This window comes from Battus philenor, unplaced genomic scaffold (genome assembly GCF_028537555.1).
Source record: "Battus philenor isolate CCGP_79_NKW_IND1 unplaced genomic scaffold, ilBatPhil1.0.hap1 SCAF_12, whole genome shotgun sequence".
Lineage (NCBI taxonomy): Eukaryota > Metazoa > Arthropoda > Insecta > Lepidoptera > Papilionidae > Battus > Battus philenor.
Window position 1 is genome coordinate 6,415,441 of NW_027181674.1, and position 16,128 is coordinate 6,431,568.

General features: G+C 31.6%; 2 protein-coding genes across 4 annotated transcripts; one reads left to right on the forward strand and one right to left on the reverse strand.

Annotated features, from left to right (window-relative positions):
- Positions 1 to 1,349: 1,349 nt before the first annotated feature.
- On the forward strand, positions 1,350 to 9,407 carry LOC137932680 (polycomb protein Sfmbt-like). Of its 3 annotated transcripts, none has more exons than XM_068776314.1 (10): positions 1,350 to 1,642; positions 1,999 to 2,219; positions 2,403 to 2,633; positions 2,873 to 3,045; positions 3,482 to 3,620; positions 3,695 to 4,170; positions 5,142 to 5,343; positions 6,083 to 6,275; positions 6,990 to 7,231; positions 8,192 to 9,407. In XM_068776314.1, exons 1-10 carry the CDS (start codon positions 1,531 to 1,533, stop codon positions 8,564 to 8,566), a joined length of 2,364 nt encoding a protein of 787 aa, XP_068632415.1. In that variant the 5' UTR covers positions 1,350 to 1,530; the 3' UTR covers positions 8,567 to 9,407. The 3 variants fall into 3 exon arrangements, with proteins under 3 accessions (XP_068632415.1, XP_068632414.1, XP_068632416.1); XM_068776313.1 differs by having other exon boundaries at positions 1,351 to 1,642; positions 6,987 to 7,231; XM_068776315.1 differs by having other exon boundaries at positions 1,351 to 1,642; positions 2,403 to 2,492; positions 6,987 to 7,231.
- A 758-nt stretch (positions 9,408 to 10,165) lies between these two features.
- Positions 10,166 to 14,917, reverse strand: fy (fuzzy planar cell polarity protein-like protein). Its single transcript, XM_068776316.1, has 8 exons — positions 14,661 to 14,917; positions 14,462 to 14,583; positions 14,109 to 14,376; positions 13,367 to 13,564; positions 12,512 to 12,711; positions 11,728 to 11,906; positions 11,073 to 11,208; positions 10,166 to 10,383 (listed from the first exon to the last, which is right to left on the reverse strand). The coding sequence occupies exons 1-8, from the start codon at positions 14,736 to 14,738 to the stop codon at positions 10,326 to 10,328; spliced, it is 1,239 nt and encodes a 412-aa protein (XP_068632417.1). The 5' UTR covers positions 14,739 to 14,917; the 3' UTR covers positions 10,166 to 10,325.
- Positions 14,918 to 16,128: the final 1,211 nt, after the last annotated feature.

The window sequence follows — 16,128 nt, forward strand, 5'->3', positions numbered from 1 at the left end:
CCTGTAAGTACTCGACGTTTGAAAATACGCGGTGGTATTCTGTTTTAGGTGGCAGCACCAATAATTAGCGGAATTTTTCCTCCGACATAAATGCCAGCTTTTGTAAGTAACGTCCTTACTACTACTTTTCAAGATCACCCTCCATTTCAAACTATCAGTGCAAAGAATACTCTCTTAGATAACACTTACGACTCTGGTACGTTTGTAGACTCGGATTAGAACATTTTATCTTATAGTTTATAGCTAACACTATCACTAGGGTTCCTAATTATTCTATCATAACTTATGTTAAAAGTTTTAAATCTGTCTATGGCGACGACAAAAGCCCGAGCTTAGTCATGGTCAACCTAATACGTTAATTAATATCATAAAATCAGATTAATTAATTTTATCTTAAACAATATATTTTGCCCCATTTTGTAAATAAATAGAAAATGTCACTTTGGCACAACTTGTCTATTCTTGACAACTTGTAGGAGCCTTATCTGAAAATATGCCGGACTAATCGTGGCTTATCTTGGACGTCACTATGTTGACATAGAGTCCAAATGTGAATACTCCATACATACACTAATTCTTTATATGTTTATAGGGAATCCCAGAGAATAAAATTTGAGTGTATTTAAATATAGATTGTTTGATTGTGATAAATGTAATTCAAAAAATTAAAGAAATTCTTCATAAGGTTATCAAAATCTATTTAAGAATAATTTACTTAAGATTAAATAAACCACGGTTAAATAGCACATTAACGACCATTCTCGAAATTTGCATGCTTAAATGGCTAATAAACGTCCCTATTTGGTTTGTAGGTGATTGCCAATGGTAGAGAATTATGATGAAGAACGTTAAAACATAAACTGCAACAATATTTGTATTTTGGTTTAATAAACAACATTACAATTGACGATATAAACATTACATCCCTTTGCATGATTTTTTTCTTTTTGCTCGCTCAACATACAAATTTGCTCAACTTTTTATTTTGTGATAAAATTAATAACATTACTTATGAATCTTGAAATTGTTTGCTAAGAAAGTATTATTTTTCTGCAGTAAATTGTATGCAGTTATTTAAAATGAATGAAACTCTACTATTGTCAATAAGTTAAGTATAAATATTTCCAGATTTTAGGTCATTGAATTCATCAATATCTTGATCTTTGCTTATTTTTTTTTTCCATTAACAAATTGTTAATTTTATTCACACTGTTTATAGATTTTACAGTATTATCTTAATAATGTAGAAATAATACTTAAAATAATTTCAGTTTCACAAAAGGAACTGCAATATAATCTGTGCCCATAGTGTATTTTTTCATTATTCATTTGCGATTATCGTGAGCTGTTTGGAATTATTGTTATTGTTTAAGCATTCAACGTGAATACTGAAGAATTAAGATTAAACCTTGCTTGTTCACAAGGTTATTTATTAATATATTTTGTTGTTGTACAAAGTGAATGTTTAAGTCATGAATATTGCGGTGTTTACAATTACGGCACTAAATATTTGTTTATGGCCTAATAAATATGGCTTTTATCAATGCCGGCTGTAATGTAAATATAAGTGATACAGCTGATGTTGACGATACAAACATTGCAGATGATTTAACTATAGTGCCCTTTGAAAAAGAAACCTTTGGTAAGTAGTGAAAACAGCTTTAATTTCTTTAAACAATTTGGTGTGAAACTTCTGTCATCGTTTACACGCTATGATAACACCATAATTGAATTTATCTCTATTCCATAAATTTCACTACATAAATATTTTGAAGATATTAACTTCAGAAAAACACCAAAAAGATGACTATTTAATCAATCATTGCTTAAAGGTTTTGTTTTATCTTGTCTACAAACTTTTAAAAAAATCAAATGTCCATTATCTGGTTGGATTAACTCAGTAAACCATTTTCATCTTTGGGGAAGGCCTTGCCGTGAACGTCTATCGGCTGATGTGGAGAAATACAATATGAATAACAATAACATTTTGTATTTTAGCAATATGTGAATTATGCGGCAGAGTTGGGCGGCGTGGTCAATTTTATCCTCGTAACAATAAGTTCTGTTCGTTGAGGTGTCATGCAAGCAAACAAAGACGACGTCAAAACTGTAATTGGAGATTTAAACTGATGGAAGGAGCTGAACACATGGCAGGCCTTATACCATTAGAACCCCTCCCACAGCTGCAACATTGGCAAGCTTCATTTAATGATCTACAGGTTTGTATGATTTTTTGACACAAATAGTTGCAACAAATACTAATGTTGTTTAGAAAGTGTATAAATACAGAATGAATGAAAAGTATATTTGTCTGCAAAAAGCTTTATAAAACATATATATAAATATGTATATCCCGGATAATATGACTATTTATAATCTAATTTTTTTATTTCACATTTCAGGCTGGTCCATTAAAACAATCTGCAGCATTGATTGCAAATAGTTATGAATGGAAAGATGAGCTTTTTGGTTGTGACTTCTTGGCTGCACCTGTGAGTCTTTTTAAACATGCTCCATTACATGAAATGTGGGATAATACTTTTGAAGGCATGAAAGTTGAAGTAAAAAATACTGACTGTGATAACTATTCAGATAAAAATAATGATTACTTTTGGGTTGCTACTGTTTTAAAGGTAAATATGTTATAATTGCATTTATCTGTTAAACTTATTAATAAAGGGGGAAGAAGAAACATGCATGAATTTCTTCTTTTAAATTGGATGTTTTAAATGTACTTTTGACACTCAATTTATTAACTCAATGGTTTTATTGATACAATTAACATCTGTCATAGGTATTAAATTTTTATTAAATTTTGTTTTTAATGAATAGTACTTAACATCTCAATTAACTGGTACTGTTATATTTAAAGGTAAAAGGCTACATGGGTCTTCTCCGTTATGAAGGATTTGGAAGTGATGATTCAAAAGATTTTTGGGTGAATTTATGTTGTTCTGAGGTACATCCTGTTGGATGGTGTGCAACCAGAGGCAAGCCTCTGATCCCACCACGAAGTATAGAAGACAAATATACAGATTGGAAAAAGTATGACTAATTTTATTTTACGATTTTGTAATCTCTTTGTTTATAATATAAGTAGCAATAATAAGGCGAACACAGTAAAATTAACTACAAATATCTCCAGTAATTAAGCTTCTTGTCAAACAAGTTAGTATTTGATGTATATCACCGAATCAAGTAATTGGATAAAAAATTTCGGAAATAACTATAGAGTTAGCCGACAAGTAAGCATGTGTAGGTTGTAGATTTACCTTAGTAAGGTTGCAGCCGCTTTTTCACAAAATACTACACAAGAATGGTTTCTTGTCATATTTACATATCATAACTGATCTCTGAATATCAATTTTAAATACAATTTTTTTTTCAAGGTTCTGCTATTACAATATTTAAACAATTTATGAAACTTCTCTAAAAAAGCATTATCAATCAAGCAAAAGCCTTAAAAATAATGTTTTTTCAGGTTTCTTGTTAAACAGTTGACTGGTGCTCGAACTTTGCCTGCTAACTTCTACAGCAAACTAAATGACAGTCTTGTTTCAAGATTTTCTATTGGTTCCCTTATGGAAGTGGTGGATAAAAATAGAATTTCTCAAGTTAAGGTATAATTGTTCAATTATAGTCAGACTAATTTTATATGTAACAAGTTTTATTAAAAATGTTTTAAACATTACAGGTAGCAAGTGTATCTGAAATAGTAGGTAAAAGGTTACATGTGAAATACTATGATAGTTCACCAGAGGACAATGGTTTCTGGTGTCATGAAGATTCGCCTTTAATTCATCCTGTTGGGTGGGCATTCAGAGTTGGTCATCCTTTGGATGCTCCACAAAGTTACTGTCAGAGGGTAGCAGCAGCACGCTTTTTACCAAATGATTCTACACCAGATATGTTCTATAAGTACCCAAGCAACGAACCACCCTTGTTTGCTGAAGGAATGAAGTTGGAAGCCATTGATCCTTTGAACTTATCAGCAGTATGTGCGGCCACAGTAATGCAAATACTTAACGAGGGATACATGATGATAAGAATAGATTGTTACCCTGCTGATGCATCAGGAGCGGATTGGTTTTGCTATCATCAGAGATCGCCTTGTATATTTCCTGTAGGATTTGCTATGGCGAATAATATTCCTTTAGTTCCACCAGCAGGGTAAGTTTTTCAAAGTTTGCTCAAATTATAATTTCTAATGTAAGTCCATTAAATTTCAATAGTTTTACAAAGTATTTGCAACTAGCATCACAGAGATAACATGAGACAAAAAGAGTTCCTGTATTTGTGATTTAAATTTTTTTTCATGCTAAAATTTTGCAGCTACTTACATTTTGAAATTTTCATATTTCAATATATTATTCGTTTTGTTTTAAGTATTTTTCTTTTACAATCAATGCCTAAAATATTTTTATATGTTAAGGGGTACCAGAAAGTAATGTTGCTTTCTTAAGTTAAATTCACATAGTTTACACATAGTTTCTTTTACACATCTATAAGTTCTACCATAAATAAAGACGTTCATATAAGATTAAGTGCTATATTTCTTTTTGTGGAAGAGTTTTTGAATACCTTTTTGTTCCTTATAGTATTTTATTGTGCACAGTACAGTTTAGCTGGATTTAAGATGGCACAGGGTTGAGAGAGCTAAACCTTTTTATGGTAACAGATCTTGTGGACTGTGCTGTGATTTTAGTGATCTCATTCCCAGATTGAACGTTTTTAGGTGACATAAATTGAGGTTTATTCGATGACTGGGCACCAGAGATGACCATTGGCAGACCATGATAATGACTGTTGCACTGTTTAGAATTTAGATTATTTTTTATTATTTGTTTCTGGCTATGATTACTGGGATCTTGGTAATCAGACCTTAGCTAGGACTGTCATTCTTGAATTTAAATTGTCACTTTTTATTTTGATTCACTAAACTGGTCAATTAAAAGATCTACAAATTGTAATATTAACGGCTGACCTGCCTCATATAAAACCATGATAAGATTGATATTGATTGAAAAATGGTTCTCATTTTTCAAATTAAACTGTATTATTATCTTTATCAATAGACTATAAAACCACCGAGCCCTAGGATTCCAAAGTGCATGCATACTAAAACAGGTTCCTTATGGCAGGTTCACAGTGGAGGAGTTCAGTTGGGAGCAGTACTTGTGCAGTACGGGCGCAGCGGCGGCTGGTCGCGCTTTGTTCGCGGCCCGTGGCCACGTGGTTTCGCACGGATTCGTGGCAGGCATGCGGCTCGAGTGTGCCGACCTTATGGATCCGCGTCTAGTTTGTGTCGCCACAGTCGCTCGAGTTGTCGCAGATCTGTTGAAGGTAGTATGACAACAATGCGGACGCTTTGTTTAAAAATCACAGTAGCTTTAAATACAGGATATTTATGGGGAAAAAGGCTTTAAACGGGTGAAAGTTCATAGATCATTTCTCAGGAAAAAGCCTTAAAGCTACCTATTTACAATGAAGTGATAATTGTTTTTTTTTTGTAAATTACAGGCCACTAACGTGTAGCAGTACTAAGTCTACAGAGATTGATAGTAAACAATGATACATTTTATAATGCAGTAGTTGTAATTTTGAAAATTATTATTCTTACTTTAGTATAGTTATGTTGAATATTTTTTCTTGACCATTGATTTTTTGATAAGTTGTACCACATATTAATTGATAGTGAATGAACTATACATTAACCCATTTAAAATTTTTACACTTATATCCAATCTCCCAGTATAGATTTTTATATTTATAGCTTATAAGTAAATTTTAAAAAGAGAACCATAAATAAGTGAGGAGTAGGCAGAAAAGATGGTCGTTGGTGCCTTAAAGTTCTGGAGTAGAGACCACAGACCAGCACAAAGTGAATAGATAACTTTTTTAAGGTCTTCGGGAAATACTATATGATGGCTGCTTTTAAAGTCAATATATCCAGCAGTGGAATGGATATGGTTGAAATGATGATAAAGTAAACCTTCAACTTCTTAGCATTTAACTTGAGGTCTAATTAAGTCTGTGATAAATATGTTAAACAAATTCTTAAAGAATAATTTCAATGTTTCAGGTTCACTTCGACGGCTGGGGCTCTGAGTATGACCAGTGGTTGTGGGCGCATAGTACGGACGTGTATCCAGTAGGTTGGTGCCGGGCGGTTGGCCATCGACTTGAGGGTCCTCTGCAAGCACCGCGTCGGACAGCAACTCGCCCCGCGCGTCCACCACGAGCTCACAGACAACATCGGCGACGCCGAAAGCACGGTAACGAATTTCAATTTATTCAAATTCAAATTATCCATACAGGCATTGACACGCCTTTTTGATTCCCCAAATATTTTAATAGTATAAGTAGCTGCAATTGCCTCTGAATCTTAATTGATTGTTATGTTGTTGCTCTTTTTAAATTAATTTTAAATATAATATATATCAACAATGTTAATGAAAAACAAACCAGGTTCGAAACTTTTCAATCAATTAAAACCTTATGAATGGTATAATAAGATTTATCTAATAAAACATTGTAATTATGAATGTAAAACTTATAAAAGTATGATTTAAGATATTTTGTGGAACTTTCAAGTTACATACAATATCAATCTATGTTCCATGTTCATATCTGCTTCTCAAGCAAGAAGTATCTAAAGTGTTAGTTTACATAGTGGTTCAGGTGGACCTCCAGGGAACCCCGGGACACTCGACAGGATCTGCTATCGGGATAAATATTTATTAATCCCCATTTGAAGATCTGAAGGACTAAAATATTTGCTTACCTTCACCCATCAATTTTAGCAGTTAAATGTTAAGAAACTATGTGAACCAGTTAAATTTTGCAGATACTAGCAAATAAATATCAATTTTATTTCAAACTTAGCATTTGCCATGTGTAATAAGCTTTAGAATTAGCATTGCTCAAACAAAATAAACTCATTAACAGCGATCATTATTCCACGAAGCATTCTATCTTTATTACAGTAGCAAAAGGTACTCCGCACCCACCAAATACAACAGAGGAAAGTTCACAAAACTCAGACATGGGAGATACAAAGAGTTTGTCGCCGCCTACGAGTATGTCAGAAGTGTCAGCCGAAACAGAGTCTCGGCCTGAAGATAATGGCACCAATAATGAAGATGTTTGTAAGATGGACGTTGACTTAGAATTAAAGGATAATTTAGAAGAGCAAAGTGAAAGACTTAGTGAAGCAACCTTGGATATAATTGTGAGTTTGAAATCTGTTTTTTTTCTTTATATGCTGGACGCAGTTAACATAGATTTCTTTCAACTTTGGTATGTGAAAGGGGCAGATGATCATCAAAAATTTGGACGAAATTTATTTATGAGTTAGATTTATAGGTAACTAGTAACAATTTATATATTTATTATTTCATAATCGTGTGTTTAGTCATCAAAAATGTCGTATTGCCGAATGCTTGGTTTATTATTGTATTTGTCATCATTGTCCGAAACATAGTTTGTCAAAAATAAAACAATAATCAATGTAAAACACACTAAATCACTAGTTAAATAGAAATCATACCAAAAACACGTTTTGTATTATGTTAAATTAATCAGAACGAAAATACACATCTGCAATAAGCAAACAACAAATTTCTGTTTCATTATGATCCATACAAGACAACTGACATTTGAAGGGTGGAAGCTTAGAGCAGCCTTCTGCCACAACTGGTTAACCTTGTTTCCCAATACCCCTTACCGAATTTATGTAAATGTATGCTAAGCTTTTTACCATTTACAAATTAGACAAGTTGTGCATTTTCTTGTATTAACTCTGTCTTCTGTGAATTCAGTATAGTTGACATTAGTCAAGTTTTATGTGACATATTTATGGTTCCATAATAACTAGCTATCGCCGAAACGCCTCGCGTGGCACGCGCTGCCTTTTGTGGTTTTAATTTCATTAAAACCATTGTTAGTTAATTTTTAACATAACACAAAAATCATTCGTTTTAATATATATACCATTGACATACCTGCAAAATGTTAAAGTTGCAATAATTGTACAAACAATTAATATTAGACTGTTCTAGAATTTAAATTTTTGAACCACAAACTGTACAATTAAGTTTGTATTAAATTTAAATAACTGTAATGTTATGAATGCCACAATCTTTATCTGTTATAATATTAACATTAATCAGTTAAATTTCATTTTCCATAGAGTACCCCTACAGAAGCATCTCAGGACTCAAGTCAGAATACGACACAGTCAGATGAAGTACCAACAGAAGACGTAGAAGATAAAGTGATACCTCGACTAGTCAACACCACAGTTCCCTTAGAAGTTTTAAATTCAGTCGACCCAGAGAATTGGACGACTTCCGATGTCTCCAAATTCTTAACCGTTAATGACTGCCAACCATATTGCATCAACTTTGCTCATATTACTGGACCCATGATGCTACAACTGTCTAAAGATGAAATAATTGAACTCTTAGAAATGAAAGTAGGGCCGTCATTGAAAATATTTGATTTGATACAACAATTAAAATGTAAGATAAAACAACCTCAGTGCAGAATGCTTAATTTTAAATAACAAATAGACCTGTATAACTTTGGATATTAGGAAGTAATCAACTGTGTTGTTTATTAAGACTTCAAGGTAAACAATAGCAACATATAGAGGAATTTAGGTAGGATAATAATCTCTATTCCATTGCCTAGAAACAATATGTAGAGGTGTTGTGAACTTGAATGTCTATGTTGAAGAAAAATTTATTATTTGCATATAGCGCTTGTTAAATAAGCAATATTTAGTAATATTGATTTTGATCAACAAAATAACGCAAGCAAGCAAGATAAATGAAAGACATTAATTAGTAAATCAGTTTTAGTTTTGGAAGTCTACAGAGAATGGAACTAAAAATCATTTTTATCTTTGTAAAAGGTTATTCTTTTGCTAAAAAGATATAGAGGCGGCTTCACTGACAAGTAATAGATAAAGTAACATAAGGATCTATTTCCGGTATTTCTATATGTGCATAAACGGGTGGTAATGTGTCGTCTTACACGCCTAAGCAGGCATAATCATACCACCTAACTCTCATATTTTGTTAGATTTGAAAGCATTTTCCATAATAAGCCATACACTACAGCTTTATATTAATAAGCGTATGAATACTAAACTGATTACTTTTTTCAATAAGAATGGTATTTATAATTAATTTTAATAAATGCATTATTTTTCAATATAATTTTTTTATGAACAATTTTAGTAATTGAATTTTGAAGTCAATAAATTCTTTGAATATATTTAAATAGTATCTATTAAATGAATATTTCCAATGGTGGCCTTAGAAGCACTTCCAACAACAGTTGTACCTTTGTAGTGTGTTGTATATTGCTATGGTTAAAATAATTGTATGATTTAGTTTAAATCACATCACATTTTGCATATCCTTTTTGGGAAACATGTTTTAATAATTTTATAATTACTTTTTAAGCCTTTGTTAGAATGTTAACCAGGGTTTAATAAGTATATGCGAACATTTTAAAATTAATACAGAAAACTTAATTCATTGATGAAAACATGGATAACACACTTTTGTAAGGAATATCTGGATTATGTTTAAAACAAGGGAATGATATATACAATAATTAATTAATATTTTCAATTTCATAACACAATTTATGATGTCTTCTTAATTATTTTAAAATTTTAAGGATGTCAATGTCATAAGAGCCTCATTATTAAACAGGCTATAAATACCAAGTTAAATGACAAGAACTGTGAAAACAATGGAAACTAAATGAATGACACGAAATCTTTTATAATAGTGACTTGTGTTGTCACAGAAAATGATATTTTACATTTTTATATAACAAAAATCATGATTTGAATTTGGATTTCATAAGTCTTTTTACGCCAAATATGTACAACTATTGAGGAAAGCTAGAAATAATTATGGATATACTTATATTTAAAATAATTTTGATAATGTAAACATGGAAATGTTTGAAAGGGTAGTAAAGTTAAAACTAAGGCGAATGAAATATTCTAAGGTATGTGCTTTATTTATTTTCGTAATAAAACTGCCTTCATAGTGACTTATTTAAATATGAGCCTAGTTAAGCCAGCACATATTGTGTTTTAGTGTTTTTGAACGTTCTGGTAATAAAATAAATACATTTTAAACTTGTATAATTTATTTTAAAAAGATGGAAAAATATATGGTCAATATAATAATTTTTCTTATTTAGCCTTCAATTTTCTGTTCAGGCACCAGAACAGAGTAAGTTACTTTCATTTCTTTTGATTTATCTCTTATACACAGCCATTATTCATGCTCCATCCATCACCAATGTATATCTTTATTTGTAAGGAATTCTTGCAACATTTGAGTTGTCAGCAACCTATAATATGAAAAATTCATAATATTCACTAATGTTCATTTTTTTTTCAGCCGATAGGCGCCAAGGCATAGGCCTCCCCCAAAGATCGTCACGATGAGCGGTCTTGCGCTGGCCGCATCCAGTGTCTTGCCGCGACGCGTTAATTATGTCATTGGTCATCCTATTGGGAGTCCCACACACGTCATGTATACCCGCTAGCGGTAAAGAGCCTTTGGGCTCCAATGGCCATCGGTTGCACGAACTATGTGCCCCGTCCACCGCCTCTTTGCACGAGCAATTCTTTAACTTCATTAGTCTCTGACCTTGAGCCGTACTATACGAGCTCACCGTAAACTACCACGTCTCGGATACATAAGTCATCATCACACTGGTGTAATATATATATATATATATATATATATATATATATATATATATATATATATATATATATATATATATATATATATATATATAGAGACACTAAATGCAGGCAGCGCGGGACCGGTTATCGTCGCGATCTTGAAAGGGCTGATATGTGATGATGATTCAACCACTAATAAAAAAAATATTTTTGTTTTGAATCATATGATTCACTAAATAAATCTGAAGTCTAATTAATTTATCATCTTTTTCATACGTTTCATATTGGTATTGTTCCAAATACCGGTAGGAGAATGAAATCTAGAATATTTTTATTTGCAGTTCACCTCATGGTATGCGTAGGTACTGTGGGTGCGTATAGCACGCAGCAAAGAAGGTTACCAGAGCGCTGAGCGTGACACTTATGGTATTCCGAACACCAATAAGTTTCGGATACTTTGCCAATCATCTCGGGTTTACTTCCTGAAAGCAGTGCAAAGGTCATTAACTTGATCCTTTAACCTCAATTTTTTTTAATCTTCAGCTTGAAGTATTTCGATGGTTTAGAGTACCTGACATTTGATTTGGCACGTCGGAAATATTAATAATTTATAATCAAAATCGGTTTTAACTAAAAGCACTGTGTGATAAAAACGACACCATAGAAGCGAAACGATACCGGGTACTGTAATACATCGAAATATATTTTGAAATATTTTAAGTTTCATTTTTATTTATATCACATATTGTGCTATAACTTTCAAGTTAGCATTTTAATTGACGTTACAAAAGTTATTTCCAAGTTATAAAAGCTCTCACTATGTTAGGTTATGTACTTATGCTGTGAAAGTTAGGATTCTAGGGTTTTAGTCAGCCGTCAACACTCGCGGCATTAACGCATAAATTTTTTCCGCGGCTCCCTCCTCAACGATCTTTACTAAGGCGAGGTACAGCGGTTTCGGTATCTCTATAGTAGAGATATTGAAATGAAATATATTATACCTTTGTCCATGTTTTCACTTATACTTAATTCGGGCGCCAGACTCCGCGCAGATGTAATGTAGAACGTCCGCAAAATATCTATACGATGTGCTCCTGACATTCCCCTGAACTTTTGATTTGTCGGTTGCAAATGTCGAGAGAATACACATCTCCGTCGTTTTATGTTAACTAAAAAAATACTGAAATAAACACAACAAAGTTTCACACTGCACTAAGAGGATAGTTAGAATTAATAGGTATATAAATGAAGGGCAAATCTTCAGTTTCTAGTAAACTAATCTAACGCAAATTGGTCCAATTCCTTATCTTTTATAACGGTAATGTAAGCCCAATAAATACATTAAACCCTAGTTTGGGTTCTACTAGCAAGTTTTAAGATACATTATCTGATCTGCATTAAATACATAAATTTAAAGAAGTATGCCTGAAATTGGAAAAATTCGCAACACAGAATTGAAATCTTTCATTATGAACATCATTCTTAACTGAAAAGGTTAAAGGCATTCTAAATATTTAAATGACGCTACAAAATGGAGGTTACATTGTCTGCAAGGAGGTAGATACAATGTATATATAACTACCCTCGCGGTTATACAGATATGGACATTTAATTCTATATATAATTAATATACTTAATATAACATAGTGTAGTTAGCGCTATTAATTTGTGTTTATACTGCTAAAACTAACCGAACTTACATTATACAAGGACCTTATTTATTAACTTCCTTGGAAGAGAACTGGATTCAATAAATTTTAAGAAAAATAAATTTATAATACAAACCCTAGAATGCAAGGATCGAAGTTTATGCTGAGTGGAAAGTTTCGGGGATACACTAATTTTGCTTCCTTTATGATTTGGGCATAGACTTCCCAACACTGAAGAACAATTTCGTCTATTTGTGATAAAGCAGGCGTTGCGCCGCAAACGACAAGTACGTAAACATCTGCCAAAAGTTTGCAGGTTACAGCCCTGAATGCTACCTGGAAAAATTATCCAAAAGATTTGTAGATGATTCTTAGCAATAATTTACAAATATCTCGTAGAAGAAAGTATTTGTAGATGCACAAACAGTTCGCCATTGAGGCAAAGGTGAATAAATAACCTTCTAAAGGTTGTTGGAAAGTAATGGACACTTTTCGATTGACATGGGCTTCAAAAATCTATAGTGGAGGAGGCTTATGTACAGTAGCAGTTATTCTTTGGCTGAAATGCAAAGTATTTTTCCTAAGTTTTTGAAGTTATGTATTGAACACTCTACTGGAGGGTGAAACATTAGACAACTGCCCTAAAATTCTATTAAATCAGCCACATAAAGGGACTCACACAGTAACTGTAGATAACTCTAGAAACTACTATGTATAGTACAAAGTTAACATTGACAATTGATAGACCTTTAAAGGGAAAATATTTTACAAAAAAAAAATCAAGACACTGCTCTAAGGTAACATGTCCAAGGTTCAGACATAAGACAACAAAGATAAGTACTAAGTTAAATGACAAGTCTGTAAAGTATCAAATTACAATAGTTTCTAATAGTAAACATGTGTCAGCAGATTAGTCAATTCTGCATCAAGCTATAGTCGATTTGGATCATGACATATTTTGAAAAGTAATATATTCAAATTTAATGCTCACATCAGGGCTCATATAAGGTAAATAAACCAAAGTATCCCTTAAAGGAGCTCCATCCTGCGCCGCCGCCAGTAAAAGCAGCAGCCTGGATTCCCGTGGGTCTAATTCATAGAAATCGGAGCTTGTTGCTACTAAGTGCCCATGAATACTTAGGCAAGCCCATCTGCCAGTTACTCTCTCTGCATAGTTATCTAAAACTTGCTAAAAATATGCATTAAATTTCCTTGACGGGTTCAATCAAATTTCCTTTATTCATGCATTAAATTTAAGAACTACATTTCCTAAGTTTTCTTGCTTCAATATATCATAAATATTCTTAAATACCCATTTGACCTATTGCCAGGAATTTTTCATTTTGTGAAAGTTAATACTACAGTTTTGTCTTTATTATAAGTAATATCTGATTAAAATTTTATTTAATGTAAATTTATGATTGAAATACACATAAATACTGATTATTTCAAATAATGCTACTATATGGTTGGTTATAAATGGAAAAGTTTAAAAAAGTATTTGGTCATCATTTTGAAATAAACACCAATAACTTCTGGCAGTGCAGTGTGCAGGGTCGAACAGCAAACAAGTATTTATTTTAGTGGTGTATGTATTAATTTTAATAAAGATGTTTAGTAATTCAATTTTGAAAATACTTCTTCTTACTACATAATCATTACATTATTTGTTATTTTGGAAATCTTTAATTTTTGAATAGGATGTACTATATATAATAATATATAATTCTCACTTGCAGTTGTTGTGCTTGTAGACACAAAAAGCTTTGTGTAAGATCCAGGACCAAAGTCATAGATGGTACTAAATTAGGATCTAATGATTCAAGCAAATAATCTAAAATTGGATAGCATTGCCTTAAATCTCTTTTCAATTGATCAATATTTTTTAGGTTCTGTAGTTCTTTTTTTCCTACACAAAAAACCATGACATCATTTATACAGGAGAGGAGAAGTTCTAAATCACACTCTAATCCACCAGTCACAATACCTATTAATGTAACACTGAAATCAAGCAATAAAAAACATCCAAAATGATTATTTGAGAAGTCATTCAATTAAAATTATGATTTAAATATCCTATCTGTACCTTTTATTATATTCTTTCCAGAGAATACTTCCGTTTTCAACCTGTGTGTTAATTACTGATAAGTTGTGACATTTGCTGAACATGTTTATACCATGTAGCGAAGCTATTGTGGAGAATTGTATCTAAGAAGTAACAAATTAATTAAAATCAAAGTTATGATTGTGGAATTGATTTAATGTCAATATAATTTAGGATTTACATTTTCAGTACTGCCGCGTTTTCGTGAAAATATGGGCACACCACTTTCAGTGGCTACAGCTATTACTATAACCGACATAATTTATATTTTCTCGTATTAAGTACTTTAAATATAATATTATTTGTTACTGTTTTCACACAGTATATGGTTTTATTTACGTAGTCTGCTTAACATAGATTTCTATAAATTGTAATTAATTATTCAAGTTGATTTAAATGCTGAAAGTATGAAAAGATAAATTTATCCCAAAACGAATTATTTGCACTTTTAAAACTATTTATTTACAGTTACAATATTTCTGTATTAAAAGTTTTTAACTTTAATGGTTAAGAATCTAAACTTTTGGCCAAAGTAAATGAGGATTTTCGAAGATAACTTAGGAATTGTGTGATTTCTAAAGCCAAAAATATTTATAACAAGTAATTTAGTTACCTGTTATTTTTATATTATATTTATTAAGAATAAGAGATAAATATATTTTTTATAAAATTACAAAACAAAATTTATTTCAATCTTATATTTTGTATGTAATACGAATCGCGCGTATTATTTACATATTATATTTTCAGAGAAATATGGAACAGTAGGATTAAAATAATAAATGTTTATGTTCTAAATGTGTATATAATCTAAAATTAGGCTAATGAAAACTAAAGCGTTCTTGATAAGCATTATAACCTTTGACTTTTAATAATACCAAATAATGAAAGCATTTATTAAGGAATAATGAATAAACATATCAAAAGTGTATCCAGAAGTATGTACCTTATTTTAAAAATCTATAATATTAAATAACACTTATAACCAAAAAGATATAACCAAAAATAGAATCTTTACATATGATTACTAGGGGTACGGAAATTTCGTATTTACGAAATAGATGCGAATAAATGCGAAAATTTCTTATAAATGCGAATAAATGCGAAATGTATGCAATTTTTCTGTTTTTCAAGATCATTTTTAAATGAGTTAATTGATGAATATACACACTTTCATAGGTAAATTCAGTGATGTCAACCCCGTATCATAGACCCCTAAGGCCTACGGGATATATTTCTTGGCTTACTTATCAAATATAAGTTTAAAGTATAAATGCAAAATTAATGCGAAATTTGCAATGTTTGAAAAATTTTAATACGAAATTGGTGATTTTTTTTTGCGAAAATTCCGTACCTCTAATGATTACTGAAGTCACGAATAGTAAACAGTAAGGAGGGAAGAAGAATCAAAATCAAATAGCCTTCGATTATTCTATTAAAATTCTTACAATTACTCGATCTGATATTATCAATCTACACTGTAATGCAAAAGTTTCCAATGAGTATCACTTATTGCAATATGTTTATGTAACTGTGTCTTTGACTATGAATTTATTGTTGTGGGATTCTTCCTAGGGCCGATACCGCTTCACCCGTATTCATATCGATGTAAATGAACAATTTTATTTCTGTGCAATTCCTCTTTTCGA

Coding starts and splice junctions, on each gene's coding strand:
- fy (XM_068776316.1), bottom strand. CDS start 14,738: ATGTCGGTTATAGTAATAGCTGTAGCCACTGAAAGTGGTGTGCCCATA. Junction 14,377..14,461: donor TGGAAAGAATATAATAAAAG/GTACAGATAGGA, acceptor GCTTGATTTCAG/TGTTACATTAATAGGTATTG. Junction 11,209..11,727: donor AAGTGAAAACATGGACAAAG/GTATAATATATT, acceptor CACTGCTTTCAG/GAAGTAAACCCGAGATGATT.
- LOC137932680 (XM_068776313.1), top strand. CDS start 1,531: ATGGCTTTTATCAATGCCGGCTGTAATGTAAATATAAGTGATACAGCT. Junction 4,171..5,141: donor CCTTTAGTTCCACCAGCAGG/GTAAGTTTTTCA, acceptor TCCTTATGGCAG/GTTCACAGTGGAGGAGTTCA. Junction 7,232..8,191: donor AAGCAACCTTGGATATAATT/GTGAGTTTGAAA, acceptor CATTTTCCATAG/AGTACCCCTACAGAAGCATC.